We start from the raw sequence: 23,787 nt of genomic DNA, 5'->3' as shown, positions 1-23,787 counted from the left end.
CATGGAGAACACGGCTCATCAAACCAATTTGCTGTCTGTTTTGATGAGGTTCCAAGTTTGGTCGGTGAAGGTAAAAGCCTCGATGGAGCAGTTTTGGATTTCTGTGAGGCATTTGACATTTTGACGAAGAAAGCAGAATAATACGAAAGCAATGTGGCACACATTAAATGGATTAAAAACTGGCTAACCAGCATGTCTCAAGACATAATCATCCAGTGATCATCGCCAATTAGCCGTGCTTCTGCCCGGGTCCTGTGGAGGGGCAGCCGGGCCCCGCGCAGGCGCTCGCTGTCACTGACCTCAAAGCTAAAACTCAGCACTGAGAAAATGTGTGAATTATACCAAGGCTGAGAGAAAGGCAAGGAAGGAAAAAGACAAATACAGAGCCACGCAAAGAGCATGGAGCAGACGCTGTGCAGGACCGGTCTCTGCTGCGGAAGCCCCAGGCTCCTCTCCGTCCAAGCAGCAAAACATGGCAGCTGAAAACCAGGGGTTGGGGAAGTCAGAGGATTGACTGTCTTAAAAAGTGAGGCCAGCCACCCCTAGAGCAACTTGGAAAGGATTTGCACAGTGGAGGATCCTCCATCTCGGCAATTTGTTAAGGTCTGAGTGTTTTTCTCCTCTAGTTCATACGAGAATTACGAGCACATGAATAAGGTGAGACAGCAGGTCACATCAGATGATGTATAGATAAAACCAGATGACGCCACTGTAATGCAACAGATGACACGAGTACTTCAGCAGTGGGCTCTCCGGTTCAGCTGGATGCTCAGTGCAGTTGGGAACAACGTCTCCTCCACTGAGTGAGCCCAGGAGCCAAGGAAGCATCAGGAACCGCTTCCCATGACCCAGTCACAGACACCACTGAACTTCAGGTGCCAACTCCCACCCAGTCCTCAGATTGTCCTCACTCCCCGCAAACATCAAATACTATTCAGAATGACGGGGATTTGTGAGCAGCGCTGGGGCTCTGAATCACGCATCAGCCCAGCTGCCATCCCCAGCCCAGAGCCCTTTGGATCCATGAACCTGCTGCGTCACTTTGGATGATGGGATCCAAAACCTGGTCCTGCATCACCAGCCCGTGCTTTGCCAGTGCACTGTCAGCTCCTACCTGCAGCCTGTAAAGGGCTTGTGAATCTCCCCTTGGAAAGCCAGCAGCCCCATGACTGGGCCGCTCTTCTTTGGCCAGTACTGACTGATGATGAATTTTGTGAGAGAGGCACTAAATCTTCTGGTTTTGTATCTTGACACTCATCTCACATGGGCTGCAGGGTTGGCCTCAGAGGAACAGAGCCCTGCTTCACACTGTCCTGTCTGGAAAGTTACCTGCATCTACCAAAAATACCGCAGAGCAGAGGGAAAGCCTCCAGCTGCCTGCCTGCCTCCTCCTCCTCCTCTGAGGCAGCAAGCCCTGGCTCAGTTCTTCCTCCTGACTTGATGAACGTTGGTATCCTGTGGGAGAGACCACCCCGGGACTGATAAGTCTGCTGGGCAGACCCCAGTTACAGCCATCGAACACTGGGACCACAGGCACCGACAGAGGGTCCAGCTGCCCCCCACACCTGTGAACAATCCTGCCTGTCCCCCGGCCAGCTTTGGCCCTTTCTACACCCATCCTCCACCTCGTCCTCCTGGTAACATCTGTGGCAGAGGGAAAACCAGAGCAGACACATAAATCTTCTCCTCAAGACGCAGGAAGCCAGGAGATTAGATTTATGAGAGAGGAAGTCATATTCTCTTGGAACTGCAGAAGAGAACAGCTAATTACCCATCTCCACTCACTGGGTACAACAGCTTCTCTTGGGACAAAACCTTTGCTTTTCCTGATCTCTGGAAAGGATAGAGGTGCTGCTGGTGACAGAGAGGGGCGGCACTGGAGGATGAGGCGTTTGCTCTCAGCAGAGGACCGGGCAGGATCCAGGTTCATGACACATCACTCAGCAGCAGAGCTTAATTCCACCTTGGCTCCAAGAGGACTTGATGCGTTTGTACTTGGATTGGCGCATCTGTGGGAGTGGAAGATGGAGGACTAAGAGCATCTCCTCGGGCAGATAGCAAACCCGAAATCCGGTTCCTCGCTGAGGAAGCTCTGCCACGAAGCCAGCTCATGCCCTACCCTCACAGTTCTCTTGGAGGCTCTTCCAGAGCCCGGCTGCTTGGAGGCTCACAGACCTTCTAATTTCCTGCAGGCACTTAATCATGGCCAGTTTATATGTGACTGTGCTCGTGCCAATATAGTGCTTCCGCTTGAACAGCTCTTCTCCCTTCTCAGCGTTCAGCCTTTGTGCGTTCACAGCGAGGACACACGTCCCTTCTCCAGCCACACTTCGCAGCGCTCAGCAGGTCCGGCTCTGCTTACGTGCCCCAAGGCCAGCTCCCTGTGTCTCCAGTGGTCCTCGCAGCCTCCCTCCACACACGCAGCACTTCACCTCCTCCCGCCTGGGAGCATTCAAGGCAAGGTCTTAGGCTCTGCTGAAACGCCTCTCGGGCTCCACCAGAAACACCCGGGCTGGCCTGGTGGAGGACGGCAGGAGTAGTCTCCTGCAACCGGGGCAATGCCCTGGGTGCCTCGTGCTCCGCAGCACCCCCAGCGAGCATCGCCTGGGGCCTCCGGGGACCGTCACTGACACACGGGTCCTCCCCTGCGTCAGACCGGGCCTGGTGTACGCGGCAGCTCGCATGAGCCAAGGGATCTGCACACATCTCTATTTAGGTCACTAGCTGAAGTGCTCTGCAGGAAAATTAGTCACTCTCCCAGCCACAGGGCCCAGGAGAAGGCTCTCATCGCCCGGCCGGAGCAGGCAGCCCCTGCCACCCTTCTCCCTGCAGCGCCAGCACCCCCGGGCACCCTGCAGGCACCTCTCCAGGGCTGCCTGAGGCTCCTGGCCGCCCTTGCTGCACGCACCACAGCTAATGCCCCACGGAAGGAATCCCATCAATTAGGGAAGAAGCAACAACATCCTCCTCCCGGCACGCAAAGGTCATCGACTCTTGCTTGCATCGCTCCTCTCTCTTTCAACTGCAGATATACTGGTGCTGTCAGATGGAGACTTTACATGGTCAGGAGACACAGTGAAGTACAAAGCCTTTGCACAAAGCTTTCAGAAACCTGCAGAAGCCAAATTATTCCTCTGTCTCCCATGGATGCTAATACAGCTGTCATGACAGTAGTGTCTCTGTTCTCACTGCTACCCGCTTACTTCCCCACCTCTCTTTGCCAGGCAGAGGAGCACTGATATCACCATTTTAAATGAGACATGAAGGGGTAGGGTGACCTACCCAGGGGAACACGGGCAGACGGTGGCAGACAACCTGTATGGAGCGGGATGTGGTCAGGAGGAGTTTGTTTCACGTCCCAAGGCTTCCCTCAGCCACCTCCATGGAAGAGCAGGCGAGCGTCCCTCGCAGTCTGCAGCTGCTGCTGGGCACTGCAGTTCAGCACCTTTCTTAGGGGCTACAGAAGAGACCACCGCAGGAGGAAGAAAAGCACCTTGCTCGGCTGCTTCCTTCCCAGCAAACGTGGCGTGGCCAATATCACATTCCTCTGAGTCCCGGAGACAGCTTGCGCGGCTGCACCGCCGTGGGAAAACGCTTGATGCGGAGAGCCGGCCCGGGGAGCGGGAGAGCTCCGCCGGTGCCCAGCACTGAAGCATGCGGGCTCTGCCGGCACCTCTGACATGGGCTGTTCCTGCAGTGATTACAGGACAAGGGAAGTAGGACACAGCCCAAAGACTTTCGGCCACAGGAGACACAGCTCATCACAAGATCTCCTGCAGCTCCGCGCTTTCCTGCGGAGGAACGTCTCACCTCTTGGAGAATGGCGTTCAGGCACCCATCTGGAGCCAAACTGTCCCAGTGAGCGGAGCAGCCGGCTGGGCTGGGGAGCCCTGACAGACTGGGACTCTGTGTGCTCCTTCGCATGCCAGAAATTGTATGAGAAAGACACAAGCTGTCCACAAGCACATTTCTGGAAAAAGCTGGAAAGGCTTGGGTGCCCAGCAGTTCACAGAGGCAACAGCACTGCCCCAGTCAACCCTGCATGTGCCAGTCCAGACTGGTGGGGGCTCGGCCCCGGGCGCAGGCAGTGCTGCCCCAACGGCCTCGTCCACCCCCCACGAGACAGCCCCCTGTCCCACCAGTGCTCACCGGCCACGGTCCTGGCAGCCAGCACAGGAGACCTCTGCGGCTGCAGCCTCCCAGCATACACAGGGAGAATGTCGTTTCAGAATACAAATTCCTGCCTTTAAGTGGATTTCCAATGCCGTCTAGCAGTCAGTCCCCCCCTTTATCTTTATGCACTTTAGACAACACTGGCTACCGGGGGAATTTAGGAATTAGCAAGTGTCTTTGCTGTGTGCCTCCGTTTCCCGCCGCCCCCCAAACAGCTAGGATGATACAGACCATCTTCGTAAACACGCAAGACAGACCTTGTCCAAAAAGCACTGGTTAGGACTGAAGTAGTATTGTTACTACAGATTGGAATAGAACCACTAATTATTTGTGGCCTCTGGATGCTACCATACTATTAAATAATTATAATAATGGTAACTCACATAAAGAAGATAACCTCAGTCTAAAGGAGCTTCTGCATTTAAATCCACTCTGCTGCTCCAAGCACACTGGAAGGACTGAACACTTCCCACAGAGAGGAGACATGCCGGGAAAGGACAGCGGTTGCCAGCCTGAGCCCGGCTCTGCCTGGGAGCCACTTCCCCAGTGGCTCTCCGGCCCCTCTCCTCGGGCAGCACCAGCAAGGAGGGAGCACAGTCGGCAGTCCCCAGCGTCCCCTGCCACCATGGCTGTCCCGGGGGGCTCACTCCTGTGCCCCCCGGGAGGTGAAGAGCGTGGAGACCGTGGGGAGCTGCAAGCTGGCAAGGCGCACTCTGCGCCTCCGAAAGCAGGCAGGCAGGCAGCCCAGCTGACACCCGCCGTCCCCATGCAGGCACATGTTAGCAAAGCCCAGGTCCCATCAACTACTCATACGTGTCCACCTTGTGCTCCAAACATAAAAAGGGCTCCATGGAGACCTCTTCTCCAGGCTCCCCCCGCACCTCTGCAAGGAGCCGCAGCTCTAATTGGGTTTTGTGTGTGCTCCCACAGGGAGGAGAAGGACTGGAGCAGCCCTGAAAGCTGCGCCTTCCAATTTCACAGGGAGCAGCTAAGGCTGCGTCCGGCTCTGCTCCCGCCTCAGCGGCTGCCGAAACCCCACCGGCAGACACAAAGGCCTTGAACGCAGAGCACGGCACTGGGAACTGCTGGGAGCAACGTGGGCTGAATCCCTCCAGCGTGAGCAGCCATACCCTTGGCCAGCGTCAGCGCGGCGCGCGGTACAGAAAGTGACATCCCTGGGATCACGCGTGTGCGTGTGTCAACCAAACACAGTCCTGGCTGATGGACGCGTCTCCTAACGAGGGGGAGCAGAGCGCCAGCCAGCCGGGCTGAGCGAGGCAGGCTGCTCCCAGAGCACACCTCCCTCCCCGCATCTCCCGCACGGAGCTGCTCGGCAAGCGGAGGCACCACGGGCCAGGGTGGCACAGCAGGGCAGACGGAGCGGGCAGCGGGGCTGCAGCACAGGGCCTGCAGACCCCTCGGGGGTGTTTGGCCCCTCCAACACAGCAGCTCTCAACGCAGAATTATCTCCCTCGGCTGCACGCCACGCCACCGCCTCCAGCATGGCTGTGTCCCCCAGAGACCCCTGCCATGGCAGCCAGCGGCTCGCTCGGTGCCGGGTGCCGCCGGCCACCTCGGTGCGGGGTGCCCAGCGTAGGGTACCTGGCGAAGGGTGCTCGATGTGGGGTGCCGCCGGCCACCTCGGTGCGGGGTTCCCAGCGCAGCGTGCTCGGTGCGGGGCACCACCGGCCCCGTGCCTCCCGCACTTCCCCGGGGCAGCTCCTGCCGGGCGGCGGGGCAGAGGGGAGGACCCGGGGACTGCCGCGACCCCCGGCAGCACGGGGCGCCGGGGCGGCCGAGGCCGCTCGGGACCGGGCACCGCGCACCGGCGGCGGGGGGGAAGAGGCACCGCGGCTCTCCCTCCCCCCGCCCCGCCCGGCTCCTTACCCCGGCCCCGCCGGCCACCGCGCATCCCGCCGGCCGCTGCATCCGGCTGCCGGCCGCGGGTGCCCGTACCGGCCCGGCGCCCCCGGGGTCCCCGGACCGCCGCCGAGTCCCGCTTTCGGGGCTCCCCGTACCTCTCCGCCGTTCCCGGCCCCGGGGTCCCCGCCCCGCCGCCCCCGGCCGCGGGGCTGCCGCGCCGCCCCGGGTACCCGCGCCGCCCGGGGTCCCGGTCCCGGCCCGGGTGCCGCCGCCGCCGCGGCGCTCCCGGCGCGGCGAGCGGGCGCCGCAGGGCCGATGCCCGCAGAGCCGAGCCCGGCCCGGCCGCCGCCGCCCCACCCCGCTCCGGTCCGGTCCGGTCCGGTCCGCCGGTCGGGGCCCCGCTCCCCAGCCCGCCCGGTACCTGGTGCTCGGCGGCGGCGCGGGTCGGGCAGCGGCGGGCGCGGGTCGGCGGGCGCGGGGCACGGCGGGGCGGAGCCGCGCGGGCTCGCCGGTACCGGGGCGGAGCCGGCGGGGGCGGGGCGGAGCGGAGCCGGTGTCGGCGCCGGAGCGGCGGGCGGGCGCCGGCGGCGGTGCGGGCGGGACGCGGGGTGCCCGGGCGGAGCCCCGCGGCGGGGAGCCGCGCCGCGCCCTGGAGCCCCGGTACCCGCAGCCTCTCGGCCGGCTCCCGGTCGGCCCGGGCCGGGCTCCCCGGTCGGCGCGATGGCTGCACACCCCGAGCTGGGCGTCCGCGGGTGCCCAGCGCTGCTCCGCGGCGTCGGGCGGGCGGAGAGGGCAGAGCTGGCCCGGGACCGGGACGGCCGAGGCTCTGGGCAGCGTCTGTCGTGGGGGGGGGTGGGCGGGTGTAAGCGCCGGGGCCGGTCCGGTGGTCGGTGGCGGGCACGCGGCGGGGCACAGCCCCCGTCCCCCAGCCCAGCAGCACCGCTGGGCCCGGGAGCGGCTGCACGGCGCCGGGGAAGGCCCGCGCCCACCCCGGGGCTGGGGACGCGGCGGTGGGCAGCGCGGCCGTGGGCACCAGGCAGGGCTGCAGGAGCCGTGCCACGGCAGCGGGCAGGGGCTGCGACGGGTGTCCGAGCTGGGGAGCAGCAGGCAGGAGTCCAGCATCCCCCGGAGAACACAGACCCTCTTCTCCAGCTTTTAGCCTGTCCTGCCTGCAGCCCTGCCGTGTGCCAGGTGTCCCAGCTGTGCTGCGGCCGTGCTGGGGCTGCAGCAGCTGGTGTGGTGGGTCCAGGAGGTGCTGGGCGGTGGGACTGTGGCTTGGCTGGGGACCGCTCATGTCTGTGACCACCCAGTGGGTTTGGGGGCCGCGTGCTGCCCTGGCCTACTGCTGGGTCCGTTTCCCATGCGCATGCCATCCACAGGACAAACCACATCCGTATGTGTAGCAGTGCCTGGCTGTGTGACTCCCAGTAATGTAATTTAAATGTAAATACGGCTTCCCTTGAAGGTGTAGCAGGCGGTGCAAGGAGTTCACCTGAATCTAATTCCAGCAGCTACCAGAACAGCTGTTTCCAGATGACTGAACTAATCTCGTCAAATCCCCAGAACACACTGGCTTGTTGCAAAAGTTTCCTCCCGTTGCCTTCCTGCCTTGCCCTAGGTTCCTCATGGTGCTGTGCTGGTCACACAGTGCTTCTCTCTGCGGTGATGGTGGGTGACGTGCGCTCCTGGCTGGTACATGAGAAATGGCCCCCCAAGAACCTTGGCGAAGCTTCCTCCTGCTCTGCCCCGGTGAGGAGTGTGGCTGCACAGCCAGGCTCTGTAAGTGGGGAAGGCAACCCCGGCTCCCACCATGGGGTCTCTCTTGAGACCAGGACTCCATGGCATCGCACTTGCAGACACTTAGGGAACATAGGTGGATTTGTGGCACTTTCCCTGCTTTGTCAGCGCTTAGTGCTTGCTCCCTTGCAGGCAGGGCATCCCCTGCTCCCCAGCTGAGTCCTGGGAGCAGACCACGCTGCACGGTGAGGAGGGACTCGCCTCTAGCTTTGCAGGCAAGTTGTACTCACTTGGACTCGTGCAGGCAGCCAGTGACCCGGGTGTCTCTGCAGGATCTCTGTGGCATGCCTGCGTGGCCTCCCTGCGTGCAGGTGCTGCTGGTCCTGCTGCGTGCCAGCATTCAGCAGGGAAGCCTCAGGTCTATGGCTTCAGTTTGGTGCTAAAAGGACTGGGAGATGTTGGGGTTTTATTCATTTGCTTCTCACAAGATAATTCCCGGCAAACCTGCCCTCACGCTGGATGGCAGCCAGGGCTGGCTGTGGGGCACGGTGCTTCCTTGCAGCGATCCCCTGCTGTGTGCTGCAGCCCTTCCCTAGGAACTCCCCCAGCCCCGCTGCCAGGGCTCATCTTGCAACAAAGCCGTGAGCACCCAGAACAGGAGTGGAGTTAATGGCTCAATTTGGGACCCTTCATTAGAGGCAGTCTAGATGCATCAGCCTCCAGAAAGAAGCTGCTTGCCATTTTCAAAATACACTTACATCCACATATTGCTTTAAGTTACCTTAAAAATTACAGATGTATGCTACAGCAAATATGCTATATAGTTATGTCTGCATCCTCCCCAGCATCACCACAGGGCGAGGAGAGGAAGGGCTGGCTGCAGGAGCCAGGGCTGAGTGGGGCAGCAGGAGAGGTCTGCAGAGCAGAGGAGTGGCAGGCGGAGGGCGAGGGGCCCCCAGGGCAGTCGGGGCTCTGGGGTACGGACCGGCTGGAGGAACACGGGCAGACGCCTGGCCCCTCGGGGCCCCAGTGCACCCTGTGGTGCCAGCTGTGGGGCCCTGACCAGCCCCTCTCCTCCAGAGTCACTACGTGGCCTGCATGGCTGCCATCCTGAGCCAGATGGACAAGGACCACTACAGCTCCTACATCAAGGCGTTCCCCTCCCGGCCCGAGCTGATGGTGAGTGCTGCCCCATACAGCAAGACCCGGGCCCTCCATCACTGGCACCTCCCTGCCTCTCCATCCCACATCTCGGCTGGGGCATCCCACCAGTCCCAGTGCCTTGCCTGCACCTGGCACTGGTGCCACCTGCTCTGGACACCGGCACAGCCCACATCCCCGCTCCACAGAGGCAAAGCTCTTGCTGGCGAGTGGCGAGGGCTGCTCCCAGCCCCGGTGCTCAGCACAGCATCACCCCGGGAGGGCACTGTGGTCGAGCTCAGCTCCTGACATCTCCTTCTCCCCGGCAGGACTTCCTCATGGAGATCTTCATCCTCTTCAAGGACTTGATTGGCAAGACGGTGTACCCCTCTGACTGGATGGTGATGAACATGGTGCAAAACCGGTGAGGACCCCTGGGCAGACGTTGGGGCTGGATGTGAGAACCTGGGGGAAATTGCTGGGGCACGGGGCACGCAGACGCTGGAGCACAGCTGTGCCAGGCAGCCTAAGGCTAGCTTAGCCCCCTCCAATTCCCTGCTCAAACAGCCCTGGATCCATGCTCGGACTGGGTCAAGGCAGCTCCAGACACTACCTGCTCTGTCCTGGGGCAGTCCGGCCCCATCTGGGAGCCAGGTGGCAGAGCTGCTCTCGGCAGCCCCATCGGTGTGCTTGGGGGGTTCCCGGGGTGCAGCAGAAAGCTGATGCCAGACACTCCATCCCTCCCACCCTGGGTGTCTGTGCACGGCAGGGATGCTGGGCGTGCAGGACCGGTGCACCCAGGCAGCACTCGACCACGCCACAGTGGGTGGAAGGGGCCAGCTGGAGTGTGGATGCGGGCAGGAGCACACTGCGAGTCCCAGCCCCAGGGCACTGCGAGGCCTGGCCCCCGCCAGACCCCCACCATCGCTCCTCACCTTGCCATTGCTGGGAGCCACCAGCCCGGCTCTCCCCTTGCTGCCGTTTGCCCCTGCCTGCGGGCGGTGGGCCAGCAGCATGGCTGCCCTCCGCTCAGTGCCCTGCGGCTGCTCACCCCACAGGGAGTTCCTGCATGCCATCAACCAGTTTGCCACGACGCTGACACAGATGTTCCTGAGCAACAGCAGCTTCGAGCTGCAGGTGAGCCGGGGCTGCCTGTGCCCTGCGGGGGCCAGGGAGGGGATCTAGCCTGGCCCTCGGTGCTGCCTGCCCCCCCAGCCTGGCATTCATCCCCCTGTTTTCACTGCAGCTTTGGAACAACTATTTCCACCTGGCCGTGGCTTTCCTCACTCAGGACTCCCTGCAGCTGGAGAACTTCTCCCAGGCCAAGCGCAACAGCATCCTGGCCAAGTGAGTCAGCCTTGCCCTCGCTGGTCACCCCCCATCCTGGCTGCCTGCAGGCAGCACCTCAGGGCTGAGCTCTGCAGCTCGGCTTCAGGTTCCTTCCCCAGCCTGCTGCCATGCTGTGGGGTCAGGGATTCTGGGATGAGCTGGTCGGGCTGTGCTTGTGCCCCTGGCCTGGATGCTGTGCCCCGGACTGCAGAGCGATGCTAACCAACACCTGTCCTGGCAGGTACGGGGACATGAGAGCCACGATTGGAGCTTCCATTCGGGACATGTGGTACAACCTAGGTGAGCTGCAGTGTGGCCAGCAACGCGGAGGCTTGGCGAGTCTTTGCACGCTGGCATTCATCAGCATTGTCCCCAAAATGGGTGCTGGGGAGCGGGATTTTACTGGTGTGGGGCATAGGAGCCTGCAGGCATGAGCAGGGTGTATGAGCCTGCAGGCATGCAAGCTGTGGGATGCGGAATCTGTGGGATGTGCAAATGTGTAGGTGTGCAAGCCCACAGGCGCTGTGACCAGTCGTGAGGTCGCTCTCCCTGCAGCAGCTTCCCCTCTCTGGGCTGGTGTCTGCCTGCAGCCCTGCCTTCTCATTCCCCGATCCTGGGTGCTCCTGCCTTGCCTTGTTTTCCCTGTATGGTGTGGGTCATGCTGCCAGCAGCATCCCAGGGCCATCCAGGCAGGCAGGGAGGACGCAGCATCTCAGGTCTCTGCCCCATGCCCCAGCAGAGAGCTGCAGGGAGTGTGTGGGGCAACCCGCAGTGCAGCAGTGGAGCAGCGACGGGTGCCTGCAGGCTCCTTCGTGGGTTGTTCACATGTGCCAGGGCCTCCAGGACACCAGCACAGCCCCAGCTGATGCTCCTATAGCTGAGTGTTTGCCGTGCTGTCCTGGCCGTACAGCATTACCTGCCTGCCAGCATGGCTGTCCTGGAGGATTGCTCCAGCTGTGCCGCGGCTGCCTACCCCAGGCGTGCAGAGCTCTTGCTGGCACCATCCCCTCCTCTTCCACGCGTTGCTGCCCGTTCGCAGCCGCGGGGCCCCAGGCCAGGGCTGGCCCTGGGGAGCAGGCTGCAGAAGCCTCAGCCCCCCAGCCTTCCCTGCCCTCCTCAGGCCATCACAAGATCGAGTTCATCCCGGGCATGGTGGGCCCCATCCTGGAGATGACGCTCGTGCCGGAGCTGGAGCTGCGCAAATCCACCATCCCCATCTTCTTCGACATGATGCTCTGCGAGTACCAGCTGACCAAGAGCTTCAGCCGGGTGAGTGCCCAGGGCTGCAGCTGGGCTGTGGCAGGAGGCCAATGCAGCTGGATCCCGCTCCTCACCCGGGCTGCACCGTCCCTTTCGGGGTGGGTAGAGGCGATGCTTAGCCTCCCCTCTCTCATCCTGGGCTGCGGGGCTGCGGGAGGGAGGGACAAGAGACAGGGACGGACAAGAGACAGGGACGAGGGAGCTGGCTGGGACATGAGGAGCAGGGAGAGCTGCCGTGAGATGCAGAGGATTTCCCAGGGACAAGCAGGGACAGGTCAGGCGTCACCCACTCAGCCGGTTCCGGCACTGCCTGGAAACAAGAACAAAGCGGGAGGCGGGAGGTCTGCATAAGCCTCTGCATTTCCACTTGTCTTCCCTCGTTGCTGTGTTTTCTCCACGCAAAAGCCTTTTCCAGTTTTTGATAGGTGGCATTTGTCTCTTCTGAGCTGGAAGCCTTTCCTGCTGTTGGGGTGTCCCGTGGGAGGAGAGGGGCTGGGACTGCCCTCGGAGCCGCGGGTGATGCAGGTCCTGCTGCAGCCCCTTCCCCAGCCCCTTGCTCGCATGTGGGCAGCCACAGGAGAGCTGCGCTGGAGGAGCACAGCTGTGGGCACAGCTGGGCTCAGAGCACCTGAGGTCTTCGCAGGCAATGTCCCCAAGCTGTCGCAGCACAGGGGCTCTGCAGCTCAGGAGCCGGCCATGGCAGTACCCCGGGCCCAGGGGGACAAGGACCCCCGAATTTGGGATATGCAGACCCTGGAGGGACCCAGCATGGACTGGCAATCAGATGTCTGGTCCAGGCCTCCCTTATCCCATACCATGCTCGTGCAGGATCCCCCAGGCTTTTGGGTCCATTGGTTGCAGCTGGAGCACAAACCCCATGGACCCGAAGGCTAAGCATCAGCTGGGAGATGGGGGGCTGCAGGCAGGCATAGCCCTGCCACCCCTGGCAGGGAAGGCCGTGGCTTTAAGGGGCACAGGGCACTGCCCAGAGACCCCTGGGGGCAGCTGAGCCCGGGCTGCTGGGGGATGGCAATGAGGCTAGCGCAGGAGTGGGATGGGGACTGGGAAGCAAGTCAGGGACCCAGAGAGCAGGATGGGGCCCTGCCTGTGCCGGGGCAGCGCGGGGAGCCATCAGCACCAGGGAGCAGTACAGCCTGGGAGGGAAGACAGGACCCCTCTGTGCTGGGCAGTCCTGGGGGAAGGGGCTGCAGCAGCTGAGCCTGGGGGCTGTTTGGGGGCCTGAGCTGGCTCCAGCTCCCACAGCCCCTCCTGTCCCAGTGCTGCGGCCCCGTGTCCCGGGGGGGCTGCAGTTGCGGCAGCCTGGGCACAAGCTCAGCCCACCCTGCGCTCACGCACGTCTCTGCAGTTTGAGGATGAGATCCTGCGCAAGCTGGACAGCGAGGTGGAGGGCGGCCGGGGAGATGAGCAGTACAAGCAGCTTTTTGAGAGCATGTGAGTGTGCAGTGACATTCCCGCAACCTTCTCTCCAGGGCACGACCCTTTGCTGTCTACCGTCCTCCTGCCCCAGCTGAATCTCGGCCATCCCGCTCCTCCTCACGCTGTGCTCTGACCCAGAGCATGCCTCTCGGCCGGAGCGGGACCTGAGAGGAGGAAGGCTGCTGCCTGAGCAGCATCATGTGCCCCTTGCACACCACCGCTGCCCCGGCCAGCCTGCTCCTGCCTGCCCCAGGAATTACCCCTGCCCTGCCCCAGGAATTACCCCTGCCCTGCCCCAGGAATTACCCCTGCCCTGCCCTGGTTTTCCTCCTGCCCCGTGGTGCCCATCACAGATTTGTGTGTGCAGGGTGGGTGGAGCTGTCAGGTCTCTTCCCCATCCCTCATGTGTCTGGTAGGCATTAGCATGGGGCTTGCTCTGTTTTGCTGCAGACCAGGTGTGGCTTTCCGTTCCTTTTTTTGGGGAGGGGAGGGGGCTGGCATCCCCCGCAACTCCCTGCACCTCAGGGGAGCTGAGCCGGGGCAGTGGTGGGAGCGCTGCGGAGCTGAGCATGCAGTGAGACCCGTGACCTCCTCTCCTCCCCAGCCTGCTTAGCTGCTGCCGGAGACACCCTGAGCTGGCCAAGCCTGGGGAGAACTTTGTCGCGCTGGTGACCGGGCTCCTGGAGCGGCTCCTCGACTACCGGGCTGTTATGAATGATGAGAACAAAACCTACAGCATGAGCTGCACCGTCAACCTCCTGGTGGGCACCTGCCCCGTGCCCCCAGCTCCCCGCGGCCAGCAGGGCTCAGCCCCGCGTCCCTCCAGGTCCCCCCGGGGCTGTGGTGCCCCTGGCACAGCAGAGATGGGGTGCACACAGTGCCAGACCCGGAGTCCCCTGGGAGATGCTTGCTGGTGGGCACTGGGCAGCTCCCCACTGCAAGGGCAGCCCAGTCCCTGCATGGGGAGGGTGACCCAGAGCAAGGCACAGGAGCCGGGGGTAGGGGGGGGGGCTGCAGCATGTGCCCTCTCCTGGGGCCACTCAAACAGCCTCATCTGTTCTTCCCCAGAACTTCTACAAGGAGATCGACCGCCAGGCCATGTACATCAGGTGCGGGGTCTCCCCGGGGAGACTGGCATCACCTTGGGGTGAGGGGTGCCAGGGCCCCGAGCTTCCCCCGCCGCTCTGATCCCAGGCACATGGGATGGGGATGGCAGAGTGGCCGGAGGGGCAGGGTGCTGGGGGCTCTGCCCAGTGGGGGACGATGCCCCGTTGGGGGAGCAGGGGCCAGACCCTGAGCCGCGCTGGCCATCGTGCCCGCTCCCAGGTACCTGTACAAGCTGAAGGATTTGCACGTCAGCTACGAGAACTACACAGAGGGAGCCTACACCCTGCTGCTGCACGCCCGGCTCCTCAAGGTGGGGCACGGGGGGCTGTGGGGAACATGGGGGGCCACAGGGGCTCGGCGTGACAGGCTGCCTCTGCCTCTGCACAGTGGTCGGACGAGGCGAACACAGCCCCCATGCAGGGCTTGCACAGCCCCAGCCTGCACACCCAACGCCAGCTGAAGGAGGCTCTCTACAACCAGATCATTGACTACTTCGACCAGGGCAAGGTGAGCACGGCCGGCCGTGCGCCCCGGCAGCCCCCCTCAGCCCACCCAGCCAGCAGGAGCTGCGCAGTCTCACGGCAATCCCGGCTCCCTGGCCACCGCTGCCTCCTGCTCCGAGCCCCCAGCCTCAGCACAGCCCACCCACCCTCCCTGCTGCTGTGGTGGGGCTGGGGCTGCCCTGCGGTGAGCCCGGGCTGGACGGTTCACCCCACAGCCACCTAGCTGCCGCGACTGTCCTTTCCCCCATCCCATCCCATCCCGTTCCATCCCGTTCCATCGCGTCCTTTCCCATCCCGTCCCAGCCCAGCCTCAGCCCCCAGCCCCTTGTACTGCCTGGGGGCCAGCAGCTGGGACACTACAGGAGAGGGGCTTGCCTGGCCTGGGGGGCTCAGGTGCCGGAGATGGTGGGAAGCCAAGTCCTGCTGCTGTTCCCCAGCACCCAGCCAGCCCACCAGCCCACACGGGGAGAGCCCTCCCCTCCTCACTGAGGAGCAGGGGTGCGGGTGCTTCTGCAGACGGGGCTGGTCTCCTCTGGAAGCCCACCCAGTTCACCCCAGCTCACCCCACACCACGGGGCCCCTGCCCTGGCCTCGTCTTCTGCAGATGTGGGAGGAGGCCATCCACATCTGCAAGGAGCTGGCAGAGCAGTATGAGAGCGAAGTCTTCGACTACGAAATGCTGAGTGACATCCTGGTGAGTGCCCGGCCGGGCTGGGTGGGGGCGGCTGCTGGCAGAGCAGGCTGGGGCATCAAGAGCCATGGGGAGGGACAGGGGGTCTGCAGGGCTCCCGTCCCATGGCAGGGCCCTATCCCATGCCCACTCCCACCCATCTTCACCTGCAGCAGCGGGAAGCCAAGTTCTACGAGAAGATCCTGAAGGTCCTGCGGCCCAGCCCGGACTACTTCGCCGTGGGCTACTACGGGCAAGGATTCCCCACCTTCCTCCGGGTAAGTAGCTCCCGGCTGCCCCGAGGCAGCGCCATGCCAGCAGCCGGCACGCCGCACCTGCCCGGGACGGCACCAGCGCCCAGGCCAAACCTCACAGCTGCGGCCGTCTCGGGGTGGCATCCCATAAGCCGAGCCGTGGTGGTGACCCCGATCCCTAGGGCTGGGACCCCTCACCAGGGTGGTGGTGACAACTGGGTCCCCAGGGCCGAGTGCTCCGGCCAGGCTATCCCCAACCGGGAGAACCAGAGGTCTGGCAGCATGCGGAGTCCCTGCCTGCTGGGACATGGGTGTCCCCAGGGACGGGGCGAGCGGGGCAGAGCGGGGAGCTCAGCGCCTGCTGGCAGACAGCCTGGCCCCAGCTTGCTGTGGGGTGCAGCACGGGGTCTGCAAGGCCAGGCTGTTCAGGGGCTGTTCAGGCATGCTGCTTTTGGGACAGGGATTTGCAAGGGTCAGAACAGGAGCTTGGCCACAGATGAAAAGCACTAAGTGGGAAGCCGCAGCCCCAGCAGCAGTCGAGGAGCCACCACTCCTCCAGATTCCTGCTACCTTCTCGGGAACCTCCTGGGAGCACCGGTGGAGCGGTGGCTCCAGTGCTGCCCCTCCAGCTCTCAGCCCGTGCTCCACTGGCAGGGAAGGTCGTGCGAGCAGTGGATCCCCCAGCCCTGCCTCCTCCTTACGAATGAACTAATGAAATGTCGCACATTAGCAGCTCTCGCTTCAGGTGCGCTGCCAATTCTGCCCAGGCCACGTGCCAGCTGGGCAGCAGGCATGACCACGGCCCCAAGGTGCCATCCAGCTCCACCAGCACCTGGGGAGGACGTTCCTCTTCCCCACGCGTGCCACGCACTCTGCCCCTAAGGCAGCAGCTCGTCCCGTTGAGCCTCCTCCAAGGACAAGTGGCGTGGCTGGGCAGGCTCCATCCTGAAGCTCTTCTCCTCCATGCCCCTGCCCACAGGTGCCCAGCCATGCCTGCGCTCTTCTGGCATGGGTGGTGCCAGGTCCGGGCGGGTTTGACTTTGCTGGTGGGCACCCTCCCCGAGCTCTGTGCCCAGAGGTGCTCAGTGCTCGCCTCCGTGCCTGCCACCTCCGTCCCTGCTCGCTGGAAGGTGTTGGCAACTGTCAAGTGAAACCAGCAGCTTCACTCTAGCAATGCTGGGGTTATGGTCCCTATTTACAAACAGCTGGAGACAGACTTAGGGAAGAAAAGCAAGGCATGGAAGGTCGTGGTTCTCTGTAACACAAAATGAAGGGGCTCCTGGACTGTGTCCTTGGTGCACAGACATGTTTTATCTCTGCCAGGCTGTCCCATGATGAGGCAGGATCTGCTCCATCCCTGGTGCGTGGCTGTACCTGTGCTGTTTCATGATTGTGGTGCACAGAGACGTGTGTCTGCACTGTGTTGTACCTGGGCTGCAGAGGCAGATGTGTGTTGTATCTTACTCGTAGTGCAGAGATGGGTCTGTGCTAACTGTGCTATTTAGGAACAGATTCAGGTACCTCCGGGGTCACTGCGGGAGCCCCACTGACCCTCTCCCCACCGACCCTCTCCCCGTCCCTGCAGGGTGGTGCTGTAGGCAGGGGCTTGCTCAGCACCTCTCCCTTTTCCTGTGCTAGCAAACAGGTTCCTAGCATCCACCTGTGAGGGCAGGGCTCGTCTTTCTGGATGAGAGCAAAGTGTTTCACCCCCATTCACTCCTACTACATTCCTTAGGTTTTTAATCCACTCAGATATAAGTTGGCATGCTTGGGGGGCTTCTTCCATCCAAAGTGTTTGTCCTTATTTTCCTACCCTGCTCTTATGGCCACAGCGAGGGCGGCATCATTTTCAGAGAGGTCACAGTGGGTTTCAAGGACTCCTTGCTATCTCCTGGGTGGGTTTCTGTATCCACTGACTGCAAATCCCGGTTGCTGTGTGCCCAGCTAAAGAGCTTCACTCCAGACCCCTGGCTGCCCAAGCCAGCCCACCCTTTAATTACTTTTTCTTGCAGTTGCTGGGTTTGGGGAAATATTTTTTTTGAGAGGGGGGTCTCCCGCTTGGCTACGGACCCAGCCTTGTCAGCACCTGCACCCCTAATGCACCGGGGCTTGCTGCAGCTGAAGCATGGGGCCGAGGGCTCGCTGGCCCCGCTCCACAGCCGCAGCATGCTGGGATGGGCTGCCACCTTCCTCCCCCACAGAACAAGATCTTCATTTATCGGGGCAAGGAGTACGAGCGTCGTGAGGACTTCGAGATGCGGCTGCTGAACCCCTTCCCCAACGCCGAGAAACTGAAGAGCACGTCTCCACCTGGCGAGGACATCACCAGCTCCCCCGGCCAGTGTATCCTCCGAGTGTGGGGATGGGACTGGGAGGGTGGCAAATTCCCTGTGCTGTTGCCCCCCACGTGGGTCCTGCAGCACCTCCCCACATACCCCTGGGGCTCTCCCCCTCTGGGCCCTGGGGTTCCTCTCCCCCGCAGCCCCCGTCCCCCGCGGTGTGCACCTGTGGCTCCTTCACTCTCACAGATATCCAGTGTTTCACTGTGCAGCCAGTGGAGGAAGCCAAGGTCCGGTTCAAGGACCGGAGCATCCCGGAGCAGATCACTAAGTGAGTGCCCCAGCATGGACAGGGTGTACCTGCTCTGCTCCGTGTGGGAGGGGATGCAACAGGGGGACCTCTCCCATGCTCTGCCCCTTCCCTCCCCTGCAGTTTCTATAAAGCCAACCACGTCCAGAAGTTCAGCTACTCACGGCCCTTCAAGAAAGGCCCAAAGGACCCAGATAATGAATTTGCAGTGAGTGCTGGTGGGGGCTCCTGGGACCCCCAGGTGGGCAGGATGGGGGGAGCTGGGGGGAGGCCCTGTGAGCCAGGTGTCCAGGGGAAGGGGGATGTAGGAGAGACAGGGGGTCCCCCAGGCCTGGGATGGGGAAGATGGTGGTCCCATGCCCATGGGAAGGGGAGGTGGGAGCCCCCTGCCCCACGGGGCAGCCAGGGGTGTCCCAGGGTGATGGAGGGCAGGGTGCCAGGATGACTGCTGCCCTCCCCACAGACCATGTGGATCGAGCGGACAACCTTCGTAACAGCCTACCCCCTGCCCGGCATCCTGCGCTGGTTTGCGGTGACCTCCACCACCACGGTGAGGGGGGGGGGGATGACACCGGGGCGCTCCCAGGGCATCCCTTCCCCAAGCAGCATCATAAACCCCAAATCCAGGTGGGCACACTGCCCCCAGCCCCCTCCAGGCTTCCCAAGCTCAAGCAGCTCCAGCTAGGCTGCAGGGAGCATGTCCTGCCTGGTGCCCCGTCCAAGCCCCTGCCCCGGTCCCCGCACCCCATCAGGCTCTGCTCTCAGCGCATATCCAATCCAGCCCACCCAGTGCTCGAGCCCCCAAACCCCATGACTCCCAGCTCGCTCCCATGGCCCTGTGGTTCCTCAGATGCGTGGCCAAGGCACTGCCTGCGGCAGAGCGGACCCAGCTCCCACGTGTGCTCTCCGCCTGCAGAGCAGGGTGTGAGCATGACCCCTTTCCCTCTGCAAGCACAGAGCCCAGCTACCACCCCTGCTGAGCAGTGGGGGATAACCCCCCACTTTTGGCATCGCCTTGGCCCCCACTGTCCCAGCTCCAGGGCTGATCTCAGGCCAGTGCTGTGTGGGAACGCTGTCCCAGGCCATGTCCCCAGGCCACGGGGAAGGGTTTCTCTGCTGACACTGGGCACAGAGACCCTCCGGCACTCAGGGCACCGACAGCCTCTGTTGGCTGGTGCCGATAGCATCAATCCGGTGACAGGGACTGGTTTGTGTGGATCATCCACCAGGATGCACATCTCTATGGGAAGCAGGAGACAAACCACGTGCAGGGAGCAGCAGAGGCGCTGGAGGAGTTTCAGCAGACCGCTGCTACTTCTGGCACTGCTGACAACAGCTCCACGCGTGGGTTTTATGCCTCTGTCAGAGGGAGGTGCTTGGCCAAAGCCCAGGGTGTTTCAGGTGCTGCAGCAATGAAGACACGTGAAATGCCCTAGCTGGGCTGTTACAGGACAGCTGTGCTGCAGCGCACAGGGACCGTACGGCTGCACAAGTGCTGCCACACATGCGTGTCTGCTGCGGGGCTTGAGCTGTGCATGCTGCTGTTGCACAGCTGCCCCCCCGCCCCGTGACAACATTTACCAGGGTTTCCCATAAGCTCACTGCTGCCGCATGTCCATCACCTGGCCTGCAGCCTCTCTTGCCTGTAGGACTAACCCTGCCGGCAGCCTGTGCTCGGAGCCAGGGACCAGCACTTCCAGGGCTTCCGCAGTGAGCCCTCGGCTCAGCTCCAGGCAGCTGGTGCCAGGGGTGCGAGGGGCTGTGTGGGGTGAGATGTGCAGCCCCGGGGCCTCCCTCCTGCAGGGCCAGGGAGAGACCACCCTGCCAGACCTAACCAGGACGGGCAGGTTGCTGGGTCAGCTGGCTGCTGACCTTCCCTCCCTCCCTGGGCACAGACCATCATCTCCCCCCTGGAAAACGCCATCGAGACCATGATGAAAACAAATGAGAAAATTATGAGCGAGATCAACCGGCACCAGAATGACCCCAGCCTGCCTGTCAACCCACTCTCCATGCTGCTCAACGGCATCGTAGACCCTGCTGTCATGGGTGGCTTCGCCAAATACGAGACGGTGAGGACACGTGGGTGCTGTGCCTGGTCTGGCACAGGCACTCTCAGGGCTGATGACTCCAGGCACTGGCACTGCTTTGCTTCAGCCCCTCCCTGGAGGGGGGGGGGGGGGCAGCGGACAGCAGGACTGAGAGGGGGGTTGTTGCAGGCCTTTTTCCAGGAGTCCTACCTGCAGGAGCATCCTGAGGACGAGGGGAACATCGAGAAGCTGAAGGACCTCATCGCCTGGCAGGTACAGCCTGCAGCATCCCTCCAGTGGCTGGAGGGGACAGCTGCCCTGTTGTCCCAAGTGCCCAGCATCCCTGTCCCTGGGGAGCCCCACAAGCCCAGGCAGACCCATCCCTGTTCTCCCACAGACCCCACTGCTGGCAGAGGGGATCCGGATCCACGGACGGAAGGTGACGGAGGACCTGCGGCCCTTCCATGAGCGCATGGAGCAGTGCTTCGTGCAGCTGCGGGCAAAGGTGGAAAGCCAGTATGGGGTGCGGGAGATGGTGAGTGCCAGGGTGGTGAGCATGGTGTAGGCACAGCTGGGGCTGGGACCCGTGGGACGACACTGGACAAGCTAGTGCAGGTCTGAGGCGGCAGGGAACAGCTTGACGGGGCCACAGCTGCTGCAGCAACAGGGTGAGGGGCACTGTGCATGGGGGACCTTGGGGTTGATGCCTGCCCTGGGTGGGGGGGGGAACAGCACTGCTGTGGGGTGGCTGGTACTGGCACAAAACCAGGACTGGGCAGAGGGCACTGCTGGCCCTGGCTGAGCCAAGGGAAGGAGAGGGGAGGCTCCGCACTCTCATCCCTCCTGGCTCTCCCTCAGGCTCCCTGTGTTCTCAGGTCTGCTTCGAGGAGCGGCGGAGTGGACGACCTCGGTCCATGGCCTGGGGATCCGACTGGGAGCGGCTGAGCCATGCTGGAGACAGGCAAGTGCTGTGGTGGAGAGCACTGGCCCCAAGCCACCCCCCTCTCACTGCCCTCACCCCTTCTCGCTGGCCTTGCACCACTGAGCCATCCTCACTCTCCTCCACCCCAGACACTTCTCTCCCACCTCCCCAGCCCACTGCCCCCCCTTGCTTCCCTTTATGCAAAGTCACATCTCAGGGGTCCATCCTGCCATGCCACCACGGTGGCCCTGTCCCCTGTGGGGGGGCATGGAGCAGAGACACCCCACATGCAGCTCCCAGGCTCAGCTGGACACTGCTGTCACCTGAGCCATCCATGCGTGTCTTGCTGGCTTGTCCCCCCCCTAAGCACCCACTGCTGAGCTCTGCTGGAAATGGTGCCTTGCTGAGGGAGGCTACTCCTGGCCATGGACCAGCCAGCCCATGGCGTAGCCCTGCTCCCCATTCCTCCTGCTGCCCGCCTGCCCCTCACCAGCCACAGTTGCTCCACAGCATGGAGGCACCCCCGACCCCAAAGCCTGCCCCTCGCACCACCGAGAGTGAGGACCGCAGGAATGAGCGCAAGGAAAACCGCTCCAGCACCTTCTTTGGGTACCGGCGGCAGGACCTGCGTCAGTCCATCTCGGAGCTGCCAGAGCCCAAGGTGATGCTTAGCACAGCCCTGGTACCTCCCCTCCTCCCCAGGGCCCCACTCGCGCTCCCCCGGGTGTCATGCTGCACCCAGAGCCGCTGGCCCAGCCGGCAGCACCAGGTCCCGGCCCAGACAGGACCCCTTGAGGGGCTAGTGGCCGCCCTTGCTGCAGGGCTCATGGCAGGGAGGGCAGGAGTAGAGTCTGGTGTGGCACAGGGCTGGAGACCCAGGGCTGTGGGCAGGGTGCTGGGGAGCATCGCACCCCACCAGGGGCTCCTGCATTCCTGGGGCTGCGGGTCCTGCGATGCAGCCTGGCCTCCCGAGGTGCTGAGTCTCCCCTCTGCACCCCAGGACGAGAAGCGGAGGCTCTCCTGCAACATGAGTGAGAGCAGCCTGGGCAGCTCCGACGGGAAACGGCCCCCGCCAAGCCGAGACGCTGCTGGTGCTCAGCCCAGCACTGCAGGTACTCCCCACCACGGCTGGCAGCTTGGGGCACCTTCCCAGCCCCACTCCCCACCCCTGGCATGGCTGGAGGGGGGCACCTTCCCTGCAAGCCCAAGCAGCATCCAGCCCTTGTCTCCACAAGAAGGGCTGTGCCCCCACCCCAGCAGTGCAGGTACCTGCACCCCCAGCTCTGCACCCCAGCACAGGCACCCTTGCCCCATCCCCACAATGGTGCAGGCACATCCTGCAACGGGAACCAGGCAGGGAGCACTCGGTACCAAAAGCACAGGCAGATGCCACATGGCTCACACGTCCCCCACCAAACACTCCCCACAGAGCTGCCGGTCTTCGATCCTGGACCTCGTGCTGCTAGGTCTCAGTGCCGAGAGCAGGTCCCAGCAGGAGCCAGCCTCCCCCTCCCCGCTGGGCTCGTGCCCCATGCCACCCCCAGCCCCTCTGCCCAGGGCCATCATGCTCCCACAGGCCGGAGACCTGGCCCTGGCAGCCCAGGGCACACCGATGGGCCCCATAGGCCCCCCCAGGCTGGATGATCTGCCCAGCCTACCTCCCTTGCCTGCACAGGGCCGTCCCTGTCTCCCACTGGCTTCGGCGGCCGTGTGAAGAGTGCCAGCAAGGTCCCACCGCTGCCCCGCAAGATCAGCCCCACGGTGTACGAGACGTTCCTGGAGCACAGCGATGCTGCAACCGGAGGGAAGGTACTGCCTGGCCCAGGCCCCCGGCCCCCACCACCCCGCCGCCCCCATGGTAACCGCCATCTCTGCTTGCAGGCATCCACGCTGCCGACAGTGGATGGAAATAAAGGGCTGAAGTCGCCGCCGCCTCCGCCGCCAAAGTCCAAGCGAGTGTCACAGCTCTGACCCGTGCCCACCCGCAGCCACCCCGTCTGCTCGCAGCCACCCCTGCCCATGGGACGGAAAAGCCCGCGGTGCCCCTGCTCCCAGCTGGTTGCTGGACAAACGGCCCTGCTTGATCCTCGCCTGCTGGACCACCCCTAGCCCACCTCTCTCACAGTATTTACACCAGAAGCTTCCTGCTGAGGTGAAGCAGTTACACACCAGCCTGTGCCAGGACATCTCTCCCACGCAGAGCTCTGCTGAGCTCCCACCCCCGCAGCCCCTCCAGCGGTGCGACCACACCGTGCAGAAGAGGACTTTCCTCCCTCCGCCCTGAACCGCCCGCAGAACCCGCCACACGCAGGGCAACAAGCAAACTCTCCGCCATCGTGTGCTGAGCTCTTCCCTCCCCCCCAGCTCTCCATGCCAGAGGCAGCTCCTGTCCCTCGGCCGCCCACCCCATCCTGCAGCACTGGGACAAACACTTCTGGCTCAGGCACTGTGACTGCAGAGGAGTGGGCCTGGGCAGCACCGTGCTTTGCAGTACCAGTTCTCCTGCCAGTATCTGGCTTTGCAGCCCTGCCTGCGCCAGGCTGGTGCTGCTGCCTCGGTCAGCCACGCTGGGCTCCAGCCCCTGCCTCCCTGCTGCAGCAGGCCATGGCCACAGCCAACTAATAAAGGGCTAACGCATCAGCTGGGCACCCTGAACTGGGGCTGAAAACCCTGTATGAGCCCCAGTGCTCAACCCTGCTCATGCACAGCCAAACCAGGGGCCCTTCCACAGCCAGGCACCACCCCAGCACCCCAAAAAGCAGGGACTCCTCAC

At 63.2% G+C, this 23,787-nt stretch overlaps 1 protein-coding gene across 1 annotated transcript in view; it reads left to right on the top strand.

Moving 5' to 3' along the window:
- LOC142033308 (dedicator of cytokinesis protein 2-like) overlaps nt 1-23,787 on the top strand; it is a 106,373-nt gene that overhangs the window by 58,290 nt on the left and 24,296 nt on the right. Inside the window, exons 29-52 of the mRNA XM_075033237.1 lie at nt 8,854-8,952; nt 9,243-9,337; nt 9,972-10,050; nt 10,160-10,260; nt 10,484-10,542; nt 11,363-11,511; nt 12,869-12,954; nt 13,544-13,700; nt 14,008-14,048; nt 14,266-14,356; nt 14,434-14,553; nt 15,154-15,243; nt 15,393-15,497; nt 17,675-17,816; nt 18,002-18,083; nt 18,186-18,270; nt 18,526-18,612; nt 19,958-20,134; nt 20,282-20,365; nt 20,490-20,627; nt 20,968-21,053; nt 21,525-21,675; nt 22,015-22,126; nt 22,690-22,775. Of these exons, the coding sequence (XP_074889338.1) occupies nt 8,854-8,952; nt 9,243-9,337; nt 9,972-10,050; nt 10,160-10,260; nt 10,484-10,542; nt 11,363-11,511; nt 12,869-12,954; nt 13,544-13,700; nt 14,008-14,048; nt 14,266-14,356; nt 14,434-14,553; nt 15,154-15,243; nt 15,393-15,497; nt 17,675-17,816; nt 18,002-18,083; nt 18,186-18,270; nt 18,526-18,612; nt 19,958-20,134; nt 20,282-20,365; nt 20,490-20,627; nt 20,968-21,053; nt 21,525-21,675; nt 22,015-22,126; nt 22,690-22,775 (2,502 nt within the window). The remainder of the gene's footprint in view (nt 1-8,853; nt 8,953-9,242; nt 9,338-9,971; nt 10,051-10,159; nt 10,261-10,483; nt 10,543-11,362; nt 11,512-12,868; nt 12,955-13,543; nt 13,701-14,007; nt 14,049-14,265; nt 14,357-14,433; nt 14,554-15,153; nt 15,244-15,392; nt 15,498-17,674; nt 17,817-18,001; nt 18,084-18,185; nt 18,271-18,525; nt 18,613-19,957; nt 20,135-20,281; nt 20,366-20,489; nt 20,628-20,967; nt 21,054-21,524; nt 21,676-22,014; nt 22,127-22,689; nt 22,776-23,787) is intronic.

This window comes from Buteo buteo, chromosome 1 (assembly GCF_964188355.1).
Source record: "Buteo buteo chromosome 1, bButBut1.hap1.1, whole genome shotgun sequence".
Lineage (NCBI taxonomy): Eukaryota > Metazoa > Chordata > Aves > Accipitriformes > Accipitridae > Buteo > Buteo buteo.
The sequence above is the reverse complement of the archived record's forward strand: the minus strand, read 5'-3'. Positions and strand labels throughout refer to the sequence as shown.